The sequence below is a fragment of the Spodoptera frugiperda genome, chromosome 27, assembly GCF_023101765.2.
Source record: "Spodoptera frugiperda isolate SF20-4 chromosome 27, AGI-APGP_CSIRO_Sfru_2.0, whole genome shotgun sequence".
Taxonomy (NCBI): Eukaryota; Metazoa; Arthropoda; class Insecta; order Lepidoptera; family Noctuidae; genus Spodoptera; species Spodoptera frugiperda.
In genome coordinates, this window is record NC_064238.1 from 8,150,258 (window position 1) to 8,165,221 (window position 14,964).

Below are 14,964 nucleotides of genomic sequence, written 5' to 3' on the forward strand. Positions count from 1 at the left end.
AAAATGTTTTTCATGTTGTATAACTAAAATCTAAAATAATAAGCCAAATATACACGTTCAATATTTATTACTTCTAATACATACAATCAAGGTCCATCTCATTATAATCACACCAATGAAACAATTTATTAGTTTTAGCTAAAATAAAAACAACTGACTCAAATAGACATCACATTAAAAAAACATATTTTAATTTTATAAATCAGTGCTATTGGAAGACGCTGAAAATATGTTTAACTTGTTCAATTTTCACTCGAGATAAGAAAAAACGTAAAGTAACCTAACTTAAAAACTAAGCAAGTTATACAAAGTAAACGATAAACGATACATACGAGATGTCACGACACGGAAGCCTACTCCTGATTCTGACTGTTAACCTTTTACTTAAACATTCAAAATATTGGGTATAAAAATAAATGATTATAAAAGTTTATCTTGTATCGTTATTCAACGTAATAACAATGATCTCTTATGTACATTTTATGATTTTTTGTTTGCGATTTTATAACTACCTACTGAAAATAATGTTAACAATGAAAAAATATTTCGTGACCCTAAAAGACTAGTAAGAAATGCAAGGTATTAATATTTTTGTACACTTTTCACTTATCATTAAGATAACACCAGATAAAAATAATAGAAAAGTCTATTAACGTGGATATGACTTAGATGTTAACAATTCATAGTTATATTTTTACTTGTCATCTATAAAATTTTCATTATATTTACATACATTTAACAATATTCACTGACACCAAGACACTTTCGCACGTACATTTATATTTCATAGGTACGACAACATTCGACAGCCGAAAAGAATATTTCACAGTAATATGGCAATATTATCTTAGGTCAACTCTATAACATTATCTTGTCAAACTATTTTATATCCATTAACTCTTACATGGCTAGACTATATCATTATTAGTAGTCATTACAACAAGCATTTGAACATTAAGCACACAAATATAGCACTATATGATTTGTTTCATGTTTTAATTGACTCTGCAATAATTGATGGTCTATTATGAATTATATTCTAGCCATGGATACATTGAACCACATCAACATATCACATCCATTGAATCACAATTACACTTTATTGTTCTCATTTATATTATAAGTATGTACTTATCGAAAACTAACAAAAATGGCATTGTTTAATAATTAAAATTATGTATGATCGAAAACTATGTTCAAATCAGTTATAATTTAATTATTAAGTTGTATTAGAAACAATTTGGTGTTTTAACTTTTTATAGTTAATCTGCTTACCATAATATATTATAGCCTCTTATATTCTATTTCCGTTCATATATTTCTATCTTAATCCATAACATTATAAGACTCCTAAGTATCCATCTTGTTAAGCGTTCGGAGTTAAAATATAGCTGCCATATTATATCTGTTTGTTTAATGTAGCTTGTATTGTCACTAGTTGTTACTTTGTTAGTCACATTATACTCATAATTTGGGTTTAGGGTCACTGTGATCACAATATGAAGCACCAATGTGTGGCAAGTGTATGTATAACTCAAGCACACCAGTCATGCACAACTCGACGAGATATCTTTGAATGATTTAGTATATTAAAGCGGAGGCTGTCCGTGTAGTTGTTTGTAACATGTTACACGGACAGTGGGGGAGATCGGGGAAGGTGCGAGGGTAGGCTCGCTAGATCTGGGTGGAGAAGCGCGGCCGCGGCAGCTCGTACACGTCGCCGTGCACCGACCGCGCCAGTGCCTTGATGCTCGCCGCTATGTCTTGCGGGTCCTCCTGCAAATTCAATAAATATTTAAATTTAAATCGAAATGTTTGTAATGAATCATATAATCATGATATAAACATATTATGTACTAGCAAACCTGGCGAACTCCGTTTCGCCACCACTGATTATCCGGTTTCCTACTTTTGCCTTGAAGTATTTCCTAGATTTTCTTTGTTATAAACCTCACGGAGCCCGAGCCCTTTCCAACAAATGCAAAACCATGGAAATCGGTTCATGCGTTCTGGAGTTATAGCGTCAGGAAGGAAAAACCGACTTATTTTTATATAATAGATTACATAAATATAGTAAACAACTTGGGAAATACTTACATCATCATCCAAGTCCCGATGACTGGGTCTGTCAACAGGGAACCTTGGCATATTCATTGGGAGAGAACGTGCGATCATGTCAACTCCGCCGCCGCCGCGAGGCCGAGAGATGTGGATACCCTCGTCATTACTACCTTCTGTAAACAAAAGTTTTAATTTTTAGTACCAAAACATACAACACTGATATTTTTTAAGAATTTTTCAAGCTGCTGCAGTAGGCAATCGACGACTACGCAACGTGTCGTGGTTTCAATTCCCACATAGAACAACTCTGTGTGACCATCAGATTGTTGTTCCTGATCTGGGTGCAATGTGCAAGTACAGTTGGGTGTTTATAAACGCACACAAGAGAAAATACTAATGTGAGGGAAATTGTTAATAAATAGTGTATAAAATAAACTGGTTAAAAGTAGTAGTATTTTGTTTGAGTATTTAATGAGAAGGGATGGGTAACATATAAATCTGTCACTACACTTAAGAGTTGGCTCAATTCCAAGGTCCTCGTGAAAAAATAAAGTGTTTACCATTCTTATTTAATACTCTATCAATTATAGTACTCCTAAAGTTATCTTTTTTTTGTTAATAAAGGTATATTTTCTGTTCTGTAATTAAATTAATATTTGTCTTTATACTTACGATCAGAATCATAGTCATCCTGATCAGAGAGCATATTATTCCTCGAATCATAGCCTTCTAAATCAAAGAGATCTTCTGCTTCTAGCGAATCTTCTTCAGGTTGCATATGTCTGGGGGGCTGTGAACATTATGAAAGAATAATGTTATTGTTTGCTGTTGCATTATGTAAAAAGAGCCATTTTAAAGCCCTAACCACTGTTTATCAAAGTTTCGACATCCAAATCAAAAATAGTTTTTATTTTTCAGTTTTGTATCGTAATGCAATTAACAATACCGCGTGATTTCACACCTGTGCAATAAAATGATATGTAAATAAAAAAAAACATGTGTATTGGTTACATGTGGCCAGTTCACGCAATTATTGAAATGTGCCATTGTATGTAAACACAATATTATCAATTATCGCGTATTTTTCCTCCGTATTGTATGGTGGCTGTATGTTAATAACATAAACAGAACTGTAAATTAATACTTGCCACCAATGGCAATTGTTATCTTTATCATACTTAATAGAATATTTAAAAAATAGTTATAAACAATTGAGTATTTTTTTATGAATGGATTTGGCACTTTGTAATATTATATTTTTACATAAGTAGGTCATACATATTAAATTAAATTACTATGGACACAAATACTGCACAAGATCATGACTAACTAAAGAGAAAATATTGTTTTATTTAGAACTGTGGACTCACTGAAGTGATTGATCACATAAAACAGGTAAATCAATTTGATTGATAAACCACTTGAGGATGATAAACTTCAATATACCTTAACATAATTCTGTGTGACTTTTTTGGCATCTTTGAAAGAGGATAGCCTTCTCCTCTGTAGGGGGGGTAGATGGGGGGAGGGTGGTCCATTGTCAAGTGTCGAGTCGATCCGCCAGCTATCCCGGTCGACGTTATTACGCGCCTTGCTTATGATACTGTAACAACAGATTTGATGTTGTTCACATTTCTCTATTCTTCACACATTGTATTGTATGTACCTACAAACTGTATTGCAACACTTTGTAACAATAGGTAAATTGCAGAACAAGTCCATGCATGATTTTATTATTTAGACTTAAAGTATGTAATGATTGAATATAGAATCAAACATACCTAGCTAAAATTTTATGGTCTCTTTGAGCCTTCTCCCTGTAGGCTTCAAACTCTGCATACTTCTGGTCTCTGAACTGCCTGACTGACTCCTCAACTGCCTCCAGTTGTGACTGCAGAGTCTGATTCAATTGTTTACTGAGTGTACCAATGACTTGTTGGGTCGGCAGCCACACATTCCTATCATTGTTTATAACATTGTTTGTGTCCACATTCTCCTTCATCTCCATGTCATTAGTTACCTCTGGCACTAATAAATTAAATACAGGTGAATAATTGTTTGACTTTTTCAAATTATTAATCCGTTCTTGTGTAGTCTGTAACATAAACAGGTAAATCCATAAGTCATGGACAATGATTTATCTTTGTTGGTGATAAGATTGTGATGTGAACATGATCAATATTAGCCTAAGCTTTTATTAAGTTTACTATAGACAATGATAACTATTGATAAAAGGGTAAATTAAAAAGAAATGCTGGTATAAGTACATCTAAATCAATTAATAAATTAAATTAACTGGATAATTTTTTTCTCTAAAACTTGAAACAGTTTTAATAGTTTTCTATTAGCAATTGTATTGCTATGTAACACAATTCTATGTACCTACTACATGTTTACTTTCTTTTGTTTGCAGTATAAGATAATCAGCAAGGCCACAGAATCAATCTAAATGATTAAATACAAACACAAGTGTGCATGTACTCAAATGTGAGACTATGTACATGTATTTTTATTTAGATGCTAAACAGATGATTGTGCATTTCATAATAAATTATAACATATCAATGGACATTATTTAGCTGAGCAAATGTAATTGAACACTGACCTGAATAGATTTAGAAATAAGTAATGCATAAGGTCCATTTTTGTCATGTGATATAGCATGAGTGGCCTCTCCACAAGCCAGGCAGGAGTGCACTGTCCACCTGCCCACTGGTCGTTGTTCCACCAGGGCAGGCTGGGTCACCTGGCTCTTCAAGCTGCTTAAAGAGCATGATAGCAGCTTCTGTAACAAGAATAATTATTGTTGCAAATTAGTATTAGATAATCAAAAACTCCAATAGGTACTAAATGTATTCATAATAAATTATTATGTTCCAGTAAAACTGGTTTGCATTCTTCTTGACACTGTTTTGTACACAGAACAGGAAAGCAATAAGATCAGATATGAATATTAAAAGGCTAAAAATAAACTAAGAAGTCAGAAAAGCAAGTATTAATAGGTAGAAATGGCATAATGTTATGTATTGCTAATACGATCACAAACAAGTCGATAAAGTGCCGAACGCACATGTACTTGTGTATTATGCATAACATACATATAAATTATATCAGAATAAATATGATCATTAGAATGTCCATGAGGTTTCATTCATATTTTCATATTTCAAGCAATGAAAACCCTTCATAGAAGTCAAGGTCAAGACATGTTTACTGACGGTACCTCACTGAAAAAAATATCCCTTTGTTCCATGGATGTTAACTCCAGTTTCCCAATATCGACATTGTCTTCAATTTTATCACCTTCAAGAGTTACATTTAGGCATTTGCAAACACAGAGAGCCATTGTGTCCGGAAGGGTTGTGTGTTTTGGACGAAACAATACAAAAATACACAAAAAATTAAGTAAAATATGAGTACAGTAGTCGCAACTTTCAGATAAACGCGTAGAAGTACGTATAGATAGATAGTTATTTTTGTTCACAACGCACACATTCACACAAATCAACAACGAGTCCAGCAGCCAAAATCAGAGGCAGACAAGTCAATATATCTTCGTCTTCTTTTACCGGCTATCATTGTCCCTTCATTTTATGTATGAGAGAAAGAAATAAAGCGTTTTCTCAAAGTTCCACTCATGCATAATGCCACTTTAAGGATAGTGTTGTATTCATTGTTATTGTGTGTTTCCAAGTGGAATCGACTAGAAATCAATATAAAGAATTCTGTGTTTGGTAATCATAATAAGAATCTTATAACAAAATATTTATGATATTTACTCAGCATGATTAAGTTGAGAAAAATAAATTCTATCTAGTTAAAAATGAATCAATCCACCTTGTGCTATTTCCTACTTATTTTAGTCCATAGATTTACGTATAAACAATCTTACTAACTAAAATCTAATTGGACGTCACTATACTTGTCAACCTCAAAATTTTAAGAGGTTGGTCCGTGATTGTCAACTTGGCGGACAGATTGTGCTGCAAGTGTCAAAGAGTCATGCATCATATGTTCAGTACGTGGCGAAAAAAGATTTTAATAAGTGATAACTTAAAATTTTATTGAAGTAACACGAAGACTATAACCTATAGCGCTCGTGCTTAAAGTACAAATTTATAGCAAAGTAGTTTTATGTGTGAAAATTTACAATGTCTAAAAGAAGTCAACCTAGTTGGTCCCCACCGGTTAAATCTGGGAAGAAGCCGGTACTAAAGCTTTACAACAGTTTGACTAGGCAAAAGGAAGAATTTGTGTGCGACAATGGCAATCGTATCAACTGGTACAGCTGCGGTCCTACGGTATACGACGCTTCCCATATGGGCCATGCCAGGTAGTTTTCTTGGTTTACTATTGGTTTTATATAATTTTCCCACCTGTATCACATTATAATCTTCAAAATGTCAGTTGAAAATAACAAGATAAATTGTATTTAAATATTATATTAATTTTATATTGGTAACCTACACAACACCAATGAACACCCACCTATGGTGATACTCATTGTTCTTTGACTAATGTAAAACTCTTGCCTTAAACAGCCTTTCATCTTTACTAGTCTTTTCATTTTAGTGCTAACAACTTAATTAGTAAATTTAATTTTTTATCTAAATCTAAAAAAAATGTTAATGTGTGCATTGTTTGCACATATGTATTAACATTTTTTTTTCAGATTCAAATTCATGTCTTTATGCTGGAAGAACACATTACTTCAAACTACATTGGAAGAACACATATTATGTCTAAAAACCAATATATTTTTTACTCTACTAAACCCATCATATTTCATTTCAGATCATACATATCTTTTGATATACTGAGACGAGTTATGGCCAACTACTTTGGCTACGACATACTCTATGTTATGAACATAACAGATATAGATGACAAAATCATAAAGAGAGCGAGGCAGCATCATTTGTTTGAGAAATATGTTGAAGAGAAGAAAAGTCTGACCTGTATTATAGATGATGCAACAACAGTAGTGAATTACTATGAAACAATTGTTAAAGAAGCTACCGACCCTGATAAAAAGAATGCCATGCAAAAGACGTTAGACTGGTAGGTATACTAAGGTTATTGCACTTTACACTTCATAACAAATACAATTACAAAGAAACAATTATTTTATTTTATTTATTTCGGGATGAAAAACAGAAGCACAATTAAATATAGTACAGGCATCTTATTATCTAAAAAAAACAACAATATAATGTAGTTATTGTACTACTAACAACATTATCCACTTATTACTATAGGTATAATATATTGACAATTATGTGATATATAAACAAAATACCAACATGTCTGAGTCATTGAATTTATAAATGAAAAAAAGTAAACCAAATGTACTCAATGTTAATTTACAAATTTAAAATTCAATATACATAATAAAAATTATCTCGTAACCTGACTTTGAATGCAATTAATATTAATTAATATAATACTTTATGCATAAGTCAGTTTGATTGCTTACTAGCTTTTAGATAAGCAACTAAGTACAAGCATAGTTCTTATCAGTGTGTATGTCACACTTCAACCATTTGTGTTATGAAATAGTTTCCGTCCATGTAACCTGCTACTTGTGTAATCATACTGCTAATAATCTAAAATTAAAATTAATTGAATAACTGGAGATTGTAGTCTCAAGGATAAAATCAACATTTTTGTTAAAATTATTCTTATGTTTTGTATATTTGACGTAACAGGAAAACCCAATGTTTATTTAATAATTTACCTTATAAAGAATGACAAATAGGTACTGAAGGTTGAATATTTTTTTTTAAGTTTAGTAAAGTGAGGATTGGTTTGATTAATACAAACTTAGGTGATTCAGTTCACATTTGGGTATTCACACCCATTCAGTTCTAGTGTTTTACAACTAGTTATTGGAAAAATTTGGTTAATTAGTAAAAGTACACTGCTTCTTTATACTTTGATAATACCAGGAATAGTATTACTTATACTGTTTACAACATTCTTGTCAAAAACAGTAATTAGTTTTTAATTTGCTTTTCTCATTTCCAGCATTGCATCAGCAGTTAAAAACTTAAAAGCAGCTGTGGAAAGCAATGACGATGCAACAATCACAAATGCAAAGTGTGAGCTATTACAGTCCGCAAAGGGTCCAATATCGGAATGGCTTGACAGTCAATATGGGGCCACAGTCACGGACAATGCTATATTCACAGCACTGCCTAGGTATTGGGAAAATGAATTCCATAAAGATATGAAAGCATTAAATGTAAGTAAATTATCTTTTATATCTGACTCTAGATAAAAATCCATAAAAATTCATTTGGTAACTAAATAAAAAGTAGCTTTTATGTTATTCAACACTATAATATAATTATGTTACATCTGTTCAATCATTCTGAAATGATCAAGTAATCTATGTTAGCCATCTAAACTTTTGCATTTAATTATTAATTTAGAAATTAATATCGTGTTTATTCTTCACAGGTATTACCGCCAGACGTATTAACAAGAGTAAGTGAATATGTACCACAAATAATAAAGTTTATTGAAAAGATAATAGATAATGGTCTCGCGTATGAGTCAAATGGCTCAGTGTACTTCAGTGTGAGTGAGTTTGATAAGAATGACAAACACTATTATGCAAGATTAGTGCCCGAAGCTTATGGAGATACAAAGTCATTACAAGAGGGAGAAGGTAAAGCATCTTTTTATATTTAAAACTCATACTAAACCAGTTTTGTTGTAATATACATATAAGCTTATAATGTAGACTACAAATCGGTAAAAAATTAAGTTGAATCAAAATTATAGTTTTAAATATATTTTTTTTACTTTCAGGTGATCTAACAGACGACACAAGCGAGAAACGATCTCCGAATGACTTTGCTCTATGGAAGCGGAGTAAAGCGGGTGAACCTTCGTGGTCGTCGCCCTGGGGAGCGGGCAGGCCGGGCTGGCACATCGAGTGCTCCGCTATGGCGTCCGACGTATTTGGTAGCAAGTTGGACATACACACGGGCGGTGTCGACCTCAAGTTCCCCCATCATGATAATGAGCTTGCTCAGAGTGAGGTAAGCAATCACTGTAGTAGCAGATTGACAGATTGTCAATATTTTTCCAGCACTCAAATGCCTTTGTGACTTCATCGCAATTTTATGTAAAATACCTGGAAAATAAAAAATGAACGTGTCATTGTTTTGAAATAGATTATATCACCTTATCCGACTATCTGATATGGTGACATTGTTGACGAAAGAAAGTTATGACATAATAGGTAATTTTATTGTAATTTTTATGAAGAAACTTTAAATTTATGATTTGTGAAACATAGCATTTAGTAAAAATATTCCCTTACTTTTTGGTAAAGTCATTAAATATGTTCCCCATGTTATTTACCCCTAGGCTCACTTCGACCAGCCAGGCTGGGTGAACTACTTCCTCCACACTGGCCACCTCACGATAGCTGGCTGCAAGATGTCCAAGTCCCTGAAGAATTTCGTCACGATATCGGAAGCGTTGCGCCGTCATACTGCGAGGCAGCTCAGGATCGGGTTCCTCATGCACGGCTGGAAGGAAACACTCGACTATTCTGATAACACCATGGATATGGCGATACAGATGGAGAAACTGTTCAATGTATGTATGGCTGTAGTTTTTAGAACGATAATAGGATTATTTACTTTTGTGAATATAGTATTTGATATGAAATATACACTCCTATGCTGGATCACCTCAATACATAATAAATGCAGCAATTGCTATGGCCACTACACAGGGTACTACATCCAAGCCTCCATTTTAATTTTATTGACTAAAAGTTATGAGATCATAATATCATGAGCTTCTTTTTACAATGAACCAAAACCATTTCTTTAATTTCTTGTGTGTTAAAAGGAATAATAAATTAACATTTTCACCATTTCTAGGAATTCTTCTTGACGGTGAAAGACGCGTTACGTAGTGGGTACGACGAGGGTTGCGGCGGAGTGTGGGACGAGCAGGAACAACAACTCTCCAACAAACTCACCGCTGCCAAGGAACAAGTACACGCCGCACTTTGTGGTGAGTAGTTGCAAACAAAAATTAACTAAAATAATATAGTAGTAGTTTATAATGCTAAAAAATGTATTTTTAAGTTTATGAGATTTATTCGATTTTAGAATTTTACCTTGCTATTTCGTCAACTCTCATCTTTCTATCCTTGTCTTCAAATATTTGGGCACGGACCAATATAATCTATATATCTGCGGTTAAAAGGAAATAGGATATAAGCAACATTTTGGTCAAAAATGAGTTTATTATGCTATCCTACGTAAAATATTCCGCTCTTTCGAATGCGCTTACTCTCATGGCTCTACGACGACATTTTTGGCGTTGATACACTAGCAAAAAAAAAAAAAACATTTTCGTGTTTAAACGGCTCTCCTGAACATTTCATTTTTTGTCGCTAATTACCCTATTTCCTTTTAACCGCCGATGCCGATGTGACAATTTTGCTAAGATCATACAAAATCTGGTTGCAGACAACATAGACACGCGCAGCGCGCTGGATGCCCTGCGCGAGCTGGTGGGCGCGGCGCACGTGTACCTGCGGCAGACCGCGCCGCGACCCTCGCCGCTGCTGGCCGCCGCCGCGCGGTACGTCACCGACATCCTGCACGTCTTCGGCGCCGTCGAGGGGCCGCGGGGAGGCATCGGCTTCCCTGTCTCGGATGGGAATAATGTTAACGTGAGTACCATTATTTATATAAGAGAATCATAGAACCCAAAAGTGGTTAATTAATTTTGTGCAATAACTATCGTGAGATATGTGTCACGATGGTTACTGATACTCAACCATTTAAATATATGGGAAACTCACATGAAACATTTGAGAAAAGTTCTACCAGTTTCAAGGCACACCGAGACTTATGAGCGGCGTAAAGACGCTGCCATCTGATTAACTGGAGAGTCCAAACAACAGGCCAAACATGGTCACCTGACCACGTCAAGGGATCCATAATTTTTACGAAATTTTTCCTTAAACTTCCAATTAATGTATTTGTTTTGTTTGACCCTTTAGTTGGAAGACACAGTGATGCCGTACCTGGAGGCGCTGAGTAAGTTCCGCAGCAGTGTCCGTGACGCGGCGCGCGCTGCGCAGGCGCCGGCCGTGCTCGCGCTCTGTGACAGGCTCCGGGACCACGACCTGCCCGAACTTGGAGTCAGGCTCGAGGACAAACCGGGTAAATACACTTGTATTTAAATATATGTAGTTTATTGTGTGTTACTATGCGTGAACATATAACCACTCTAACGTCCATGGATAGCACGGTATCCAAAAAAAGGAGCGTCATACGTCCATGGATACTATAGTATCCAAAGCGACTAGTTCTGTTTAACTCCCTCTAGTTTAAAATACGGTCTTGTTTGGTGAGTTTTGACTGATTATCTATACAGCTGAATAAATTGTTCGACGAAAAAATAAGACATGGCGTTGTAATATGCTTTGACAAACAAAATATAAATTTTTAAAGTTAGTTGACTCGTTTTTGAAGTGTTTTTGTGAGTTCCAACAATTATGTCGTAAATACTACAGTTTTGTTTAATTTATCTTGCAAGTGTTATACATCAAAATAAACTAGAAGATTTGTGCTTTACGATGATGTATAAATATCACAGTTTTAGCTGATAAATCTAGTCTAATTTTAACTTCAAACAATTGTTTCGAAAAAAATGGCCGGTCGTATGGTGTTGGCCACTTTTAGTTTTGTTTATACATATTTTACATACTTTGCATTACAATAGTATATAAAATATCAAAATACATTTCGTAATAAGCAAAATAATACATTTTTCAAAGAGAAATATACTAAATTCATTGAAGATTCCATAATAATGTCAATGTGTTCCTCAGGTTTTTTGATGTGTAAAATTACGAGTAGTGTTTTCTTTCGATTTAATTACAATACTTAGAGTTAACCGAATATAATCATATATACATCAAAAGAAAGGGTAATGAGTCTAGTTTGTTGTAAAAATATTTTATTGATAAAATATGCAATAGTTGTGCCGTATATTCTAAAAAGGTAGAAATAATTCTGTTTTTTTTCTGTGTTTCATGTTTAACCCGTTTTATTGTATTTTAAAGATTAACTAAAGTTTTAAAAAAATCGTTAAGATTGTAGAGTATTTTTCTATCTTTTTTTTGGTATTCTTTTCTTTATTCTAGGCATTACGGTTCAGTAGCTATATAGGTTTTTTGTTACGACGAACTTGCGAGTCGCGCGCGGTTCGGATGCCGTGCGCGGCTGGACGTTAGAGAGATAAACGGTCGCGCGGGCCGGACGTTAGAGTGGATAAGTACAAATAGGCTTGAATATCTTTCTTTTACCAATTGGTTGGGAAATTGGCTTCTAATACTAATCAGACTTGGCTGAATGTCGGTATCTTACTATATTCAAACTTAAGTATAATATATTAATAGTAATTTTAATAAGAGAAACTAAAATTGTGCCAAGACCGATACGGCAGTCGTAGTTGCAACTGGAAAAAAGTTTCACTCAGCCACTGCGGTAACCATCCTGATCAAGTAAAAATATACTTGTAACCATAGCTAATAACAAAAAATATATCTGTTTCAGATCGCACAGTAGTCAAGCTAGTGAGTAAAGAGGAAATAATGAAAGAGCGAGAAGAAAAAGCGAGAGTCGAAGCAGAGAAACAAAGGAAGAAGCAAGAGTTACTGGAAGCACAGCGCGCTAAAGAGGAACTCAAGAAGATACCGCCCGGAGAACTGTTCAAACGGGAGACAGACAAGTATTCCCAGTTTGATGATAAAGTAAGTTATCTATCAGAGTTTTAATTGTTCCATACTGATTTGTATCATTAGTTCAGGCAGTTTTACTTGTATATTCGATATAATGATTTCTCTTTTAAATATTATCTGTACGATGCGGATCAGTGCACGCAGTTGTATGAGTTTCTATACAAGATAAACTAAAATCCGTTGCGTACGATGCGAGCCTGTGGACGCTTACCTTTAAGATACAGTAAAGTTAGAAAATTCGATTAATATAGAAAACTACTCCACAATACTTTATTTTATAACGCCGCAACCATTTAAGTAGACAAATATTTGTCTTCAATAGATTTTCGACTTTATTACTAGATAATATAGTTGATTATGTTCTTGACAGTTTGTGTACGATGATTCTGGCTTAGGTATTAAAGGTAAAATAACTTTCAGGGTCTACCAACACACGATCACGAAGGCAAGGAGCTCAGTAAAGGGCTTGTGAAGAAGCTGCAGAAATTACAGCAAGCGCAGGAGAAGAAATACAACGAGTACTTAGCGTCCATCAACTCTTGCTGACCAAGTGCATAGCCATAGCTATAGTTACATCATCAATATATTCAAATAAGTAAATTTTAACAAACAGCAAAATTTATCAATATAAACCGAAATATCTCTCACGCTTTACAAACGACTCTTGGATCATAGAAAATTTTAAACATGCTGCTACCCATCTTTCATAGACTGGTGACAAATTTAAGACAGTCCTGAGTTCAATAAAATGTAATCATCATCTGCTAATATGTCTATTCATGCAGTGAGAGTAAAGATTTATTAAAATGATCCGAAAAATCACCGACATGATTGTATGTGCACAAATAACTTCCATCGCTTGCAAGTAAATTCTACTCATAACACTTGCGGCTAGTGTTGTATGATAGTATTAAATTAGGTCAATTGAATAAAATAAAACACAAATTACTGTTGCCTTTGCTGTACATACTTTATAGGATATAATACTCTAAATTAAATAAAAAAATATTGAGGTGGTGTGTCAGTCTTTTTTAAATTATTTTCGTAAATGTAACTGGGATAAGTAAGTTTAGTTGAATGGTATATAAAATAGTATTTTGTATTTCTCCTTTCATGTTTATAGCTATTTTGTCATTTTACCTTTAAATATTTCTCATGCATCAATGGAATTGAGTACATTCCGAGAGAGTGTATAAATGTTTCAGTGTTTTATTAATTTATAATAAAGTTATGCTTCTATCGCTTAATCTTAGTAACATTATATGCAGCGTGGGTTTAGTTAAATATGTTTATTTGTATCCGTTTAACTGCGAGTTTTGTGTGATTGTAATGAAGGTTTCGTGTTTTGGTCACTAATGGCGCCACTGTAGAAAACAATCTGCTATAATAGGCTATTCTCTAGCTGTCAATTTGAAATATCGAAGTGAACTCGTTTGCATTCTCGTCCGTCATTGGTTGAGATTATTCTACCAATCAATTACACGGTGGACCGCGATCGAGTTCACTTTGAACTTTCGAATTGAAAGTTGAACAAAAACACAGTAAATCTTCACTACCTAAAATATATTGTGCATTTTAACAACAATGATACCCGTATTACTTTATTAAATAGTTGTTTTTTTTTACATTTTTATTTTAATAATTAGATGATTAAATAAAATATAAAAAAATTAAAATATAAATAAAAGTACATTTTATTTAATCATTTCATTTTAAATGCATTCAGAAAAAAAAGTATGAAATTAAAAATATATACTTGCAAACTCGATGTTATTAAGCAATCATTGTTTCAGTATTAAGGCTTTGTAAATTAATACATAATACATACAACGCATATTTATTTTCTTTTTCATATTCCGTTACATTTTGTTGCAATAAAAACTTGTAGCATTCTTACTAACATGCTGTTTTATTTTTACACAACTGAGCCGACAGATGTCGCCCCTTTTATCAGGTTATACAATAATGTATCTCTTTTGGTCTTCTGGTACTACCTAGCGGGATTACCGGGCCACAGACTTCCAAAGATAGGAGTAGGAACGGGGTGGTTTTTAGTTAGTATTAGACTCTGATACTCCCTCTTGCCTCGCCCGAGGCGTGAGAAGGCATTGGATGAT

The 14,964-nt window shown here is 33.8% G+C and overlaps 2 protein-coding genes across 2 annotated transcripts; one reads left to right on the top strand and one right to left on the bottom strand.

The window, feature by feature from the left end:
- Window positions 1-50: 50 nt before the first annotated feature.
- Window positions 51-5,571, bottom strand: LOC118263283 (uncharacterized). Its single transcript, XM_035575170.2, has 7 exons — window positions 5,285-5,571; window positions 4,667-4,846; window positions 3,843-4,156; window positions 3,508-3,664; window positions 2,734-2,851; window positions 2,098-2,234; window positions 51-1,776 (listed from the first exon to the last, which is right to left on the bottom strand). The coding sequence occupies exons 1-7, from the start codon at window positions 5,405-5,407 to the stop codon at window positions 1,675-1,677; spliced, it is 1,131 nt and encodes a 376-aa protein (XP_035431063.1). The 5' UTR covers window positions 5,408-5,571; the 3' UTR covers window positions 51-1,674.
- Window positions 5,572-5,981: 410 nt separating this feature from the next.
- On the top strand, window positions 5,982-14,747 carry LOC118263278 (cysteine--tRNA ligase, cytoplasmic). The gene is made up of 11 exons (XM_035575166.2): window positions 5,982-6,394; window positions 6,856-7,122; window positions 8,089-8,305; window positions 8,524-8,734; window positions 8,878-9,110; window positions 9,442-9,675; window positions 9,966-10,101; window positions 10,563-10,768; window positions 11,102-11,264; window positions 12,663-12,859; window positions 13,268-14,747. Exons 1-11 carry the CDS (start codon window positions 6,213-6,215, stop codon window positions 13,391-13,393), a joined length of 2,172 nt encoding a protein of 723 aa, XP_035431059.2. The 5' UTR covers window positions 5,982-6,212; the 3' UTR covers window positions 13,394-14,747.
- Window positions 14,748-14,964: the final 217 nt, after the last annotated feature.

What these genes read in the sequence shown, in the direction of transcription:
- LOC118263283 (XM_035575170.2), bottom strand. Translation starts at nt 5,407, where the DNA reads ATGGCTCTCTGTGTTTGCAAATGCCTAAATGTAACTCTTGAAGGTGAT. An exon ending in TCACACAGAATTATGTTAAG is followed by an intron (nt 2,852 to 3,507) that starts GTATATTGAAGT and finishes TAATGTTCACAG; the next exon opens with CCCCCCAGACATATGCAACC. An exon ending in ATCGGGACTTGGATGATGAT is followed by an intron (nt 1,777 to 2,097) that starts GTAAGTATTTCC and finishes TTGAATTTGCAG; the next exon opens with GAGGACCCGCAAGACATAGC.
- LOC118263278 (XM_035575166.2), top strand. Translation starts at nt 6,213, where the DNA reads ATGTCTAAAAGAAGTCAACCTAGTTGGTCCCCACCGGTTAAATCTGGG. An exon ending in AGTACACGCCGCACTTTGTG is followed by an intron (nt 10,102 to 10,562) that starts GTGAGTAGTTGC and finishes ATCTGGTTGCAG; the next exon opens with ACAACATAGACACGCGCAGC. An exon ending in CGGATGGGAATAATGTTAAC is followed by an intron (nt 10,769 to 11,101) that starts GTGAGTACCATT and finishes TTGACCCTTTAG; the next exon opens with TTGGAAGACACAGTGATGCC.